At 56.4% G+C, this 889-nt stretch overlaps 1 protein-coding gene across 1 annotated transcript in view; it reads left to right on the top strand.

Moving 5' to 3' along the window:
- Window positions 1-303: 303 nt before the first annotated feature.
- PDGFRA (platelet-derived growth factor receptor, alpha polypeptide) overlaps window positions 304-889 on the top strand; it is a 25,662-nt gene continuing 25,076 nt past the window's right edge. The window contains exon 1 of the mRNA XM_009696412.1: window positions 304-360. Coding sequence (XP_009694714.1) covers window positions 312-360 — 49 coding nt within the window. The 5' untranslated portion in view covers window positions 304-311. The remainder of the gene's footprint in view (window positions 361-889) is intronic.

The following is an 889-nucleotide window of genomic DNA, read 5'->3' as shown; positions in this document are numbered from 1 at the left end:
AAGGGGGATGCGCCAGGACTTGGCTCCTTCCACTGCCAGTGGAGAGAAGGAAGGGGTTAGGGTGCCTTAGCAGCACTCCCCATGCCAGTGATGTGTCTGTGACCCCACATACCTCGTGGGAGGTGATGCCATGAGGCTCGGTGGGCTGCGGGTGTGAGCTGGGGTGCCCGGGCCATTTCTCTCCATGGCACTATGCAGAGTGCTGGGAAGCTGTGCTAGGGCACTGCAGGAGAGGGGTCCTCTCATACCCTTATCAGTCCATTAACTGGCTCTCCCTCGCTTTCTCCTTTCTGTTTCAGTTGTTGATAGCTATGGGTACTTCCCCACGGACGTTCCTGATCCTGGGATGTTTTCTCACAGGTAATGTTCCTCAGTCCTCTAAGCCTCTCCACCCCTATTCCTTTGTAAATTCCTATTTCAGCTTGCTTTCATTGTGCCCACCATAACAAATGCCAAATGGTTGCCGACTGGTTACACACTTGATTCTTCTGCCCTTCCCTTCGGTAGGCTACTACCAAGAAGGCAGTATTTTTGCTAGCCTGTGCCAGCCACTTTGGCATCCCTACAGCTGCTATAACCTCCTGCCCGGTTTGTCTGCCTGCTCAGGGAAAGTGAGCCTGCCTACCTCCAGCTGTCCCAGCCCGGTCCCATTGGAGTTTCTCCGGCAGCGTGGTGCAGGCGAGGCTGCCTGTGTGGGCTCCCCGCATCCTCCCACGCCGCTCCACCTAACCGCGCTCGCCGGGGCTGCCTGCCGAGCCTCCCGACATCTGCCGAGCGAATGGTGTTGGGAGAGGAGGGCAGGGTTTGCCACAGAGTGCCAAATATAGAAAGGGCCTGTAGACCCAGATAACATGTGCAGAAGTGAGAAACTGGTTTCAAAGGCAGTCTG

The sequence above is a fragment of the Cariama cristata genome, unplaced genomic scaffold (genome assembly GCF_000690535.1).
Source record: "Cariama cristata isolate BGI_N322 unplaced genomic scaffold, ASM69053v1 scaffold6933, whole genome shotgun sequence".
In the NCBI taxonomy this organism is placed as follows: domain Eukaryota; kingdom Metazoa; phylum Chordata; class Aves; order Cariamiformes; family Cariamidae; genus Cariama; species Cariama cristata.
This window is presented reverse-complemented; position numbering and strand designations above follow the sequence as displayed.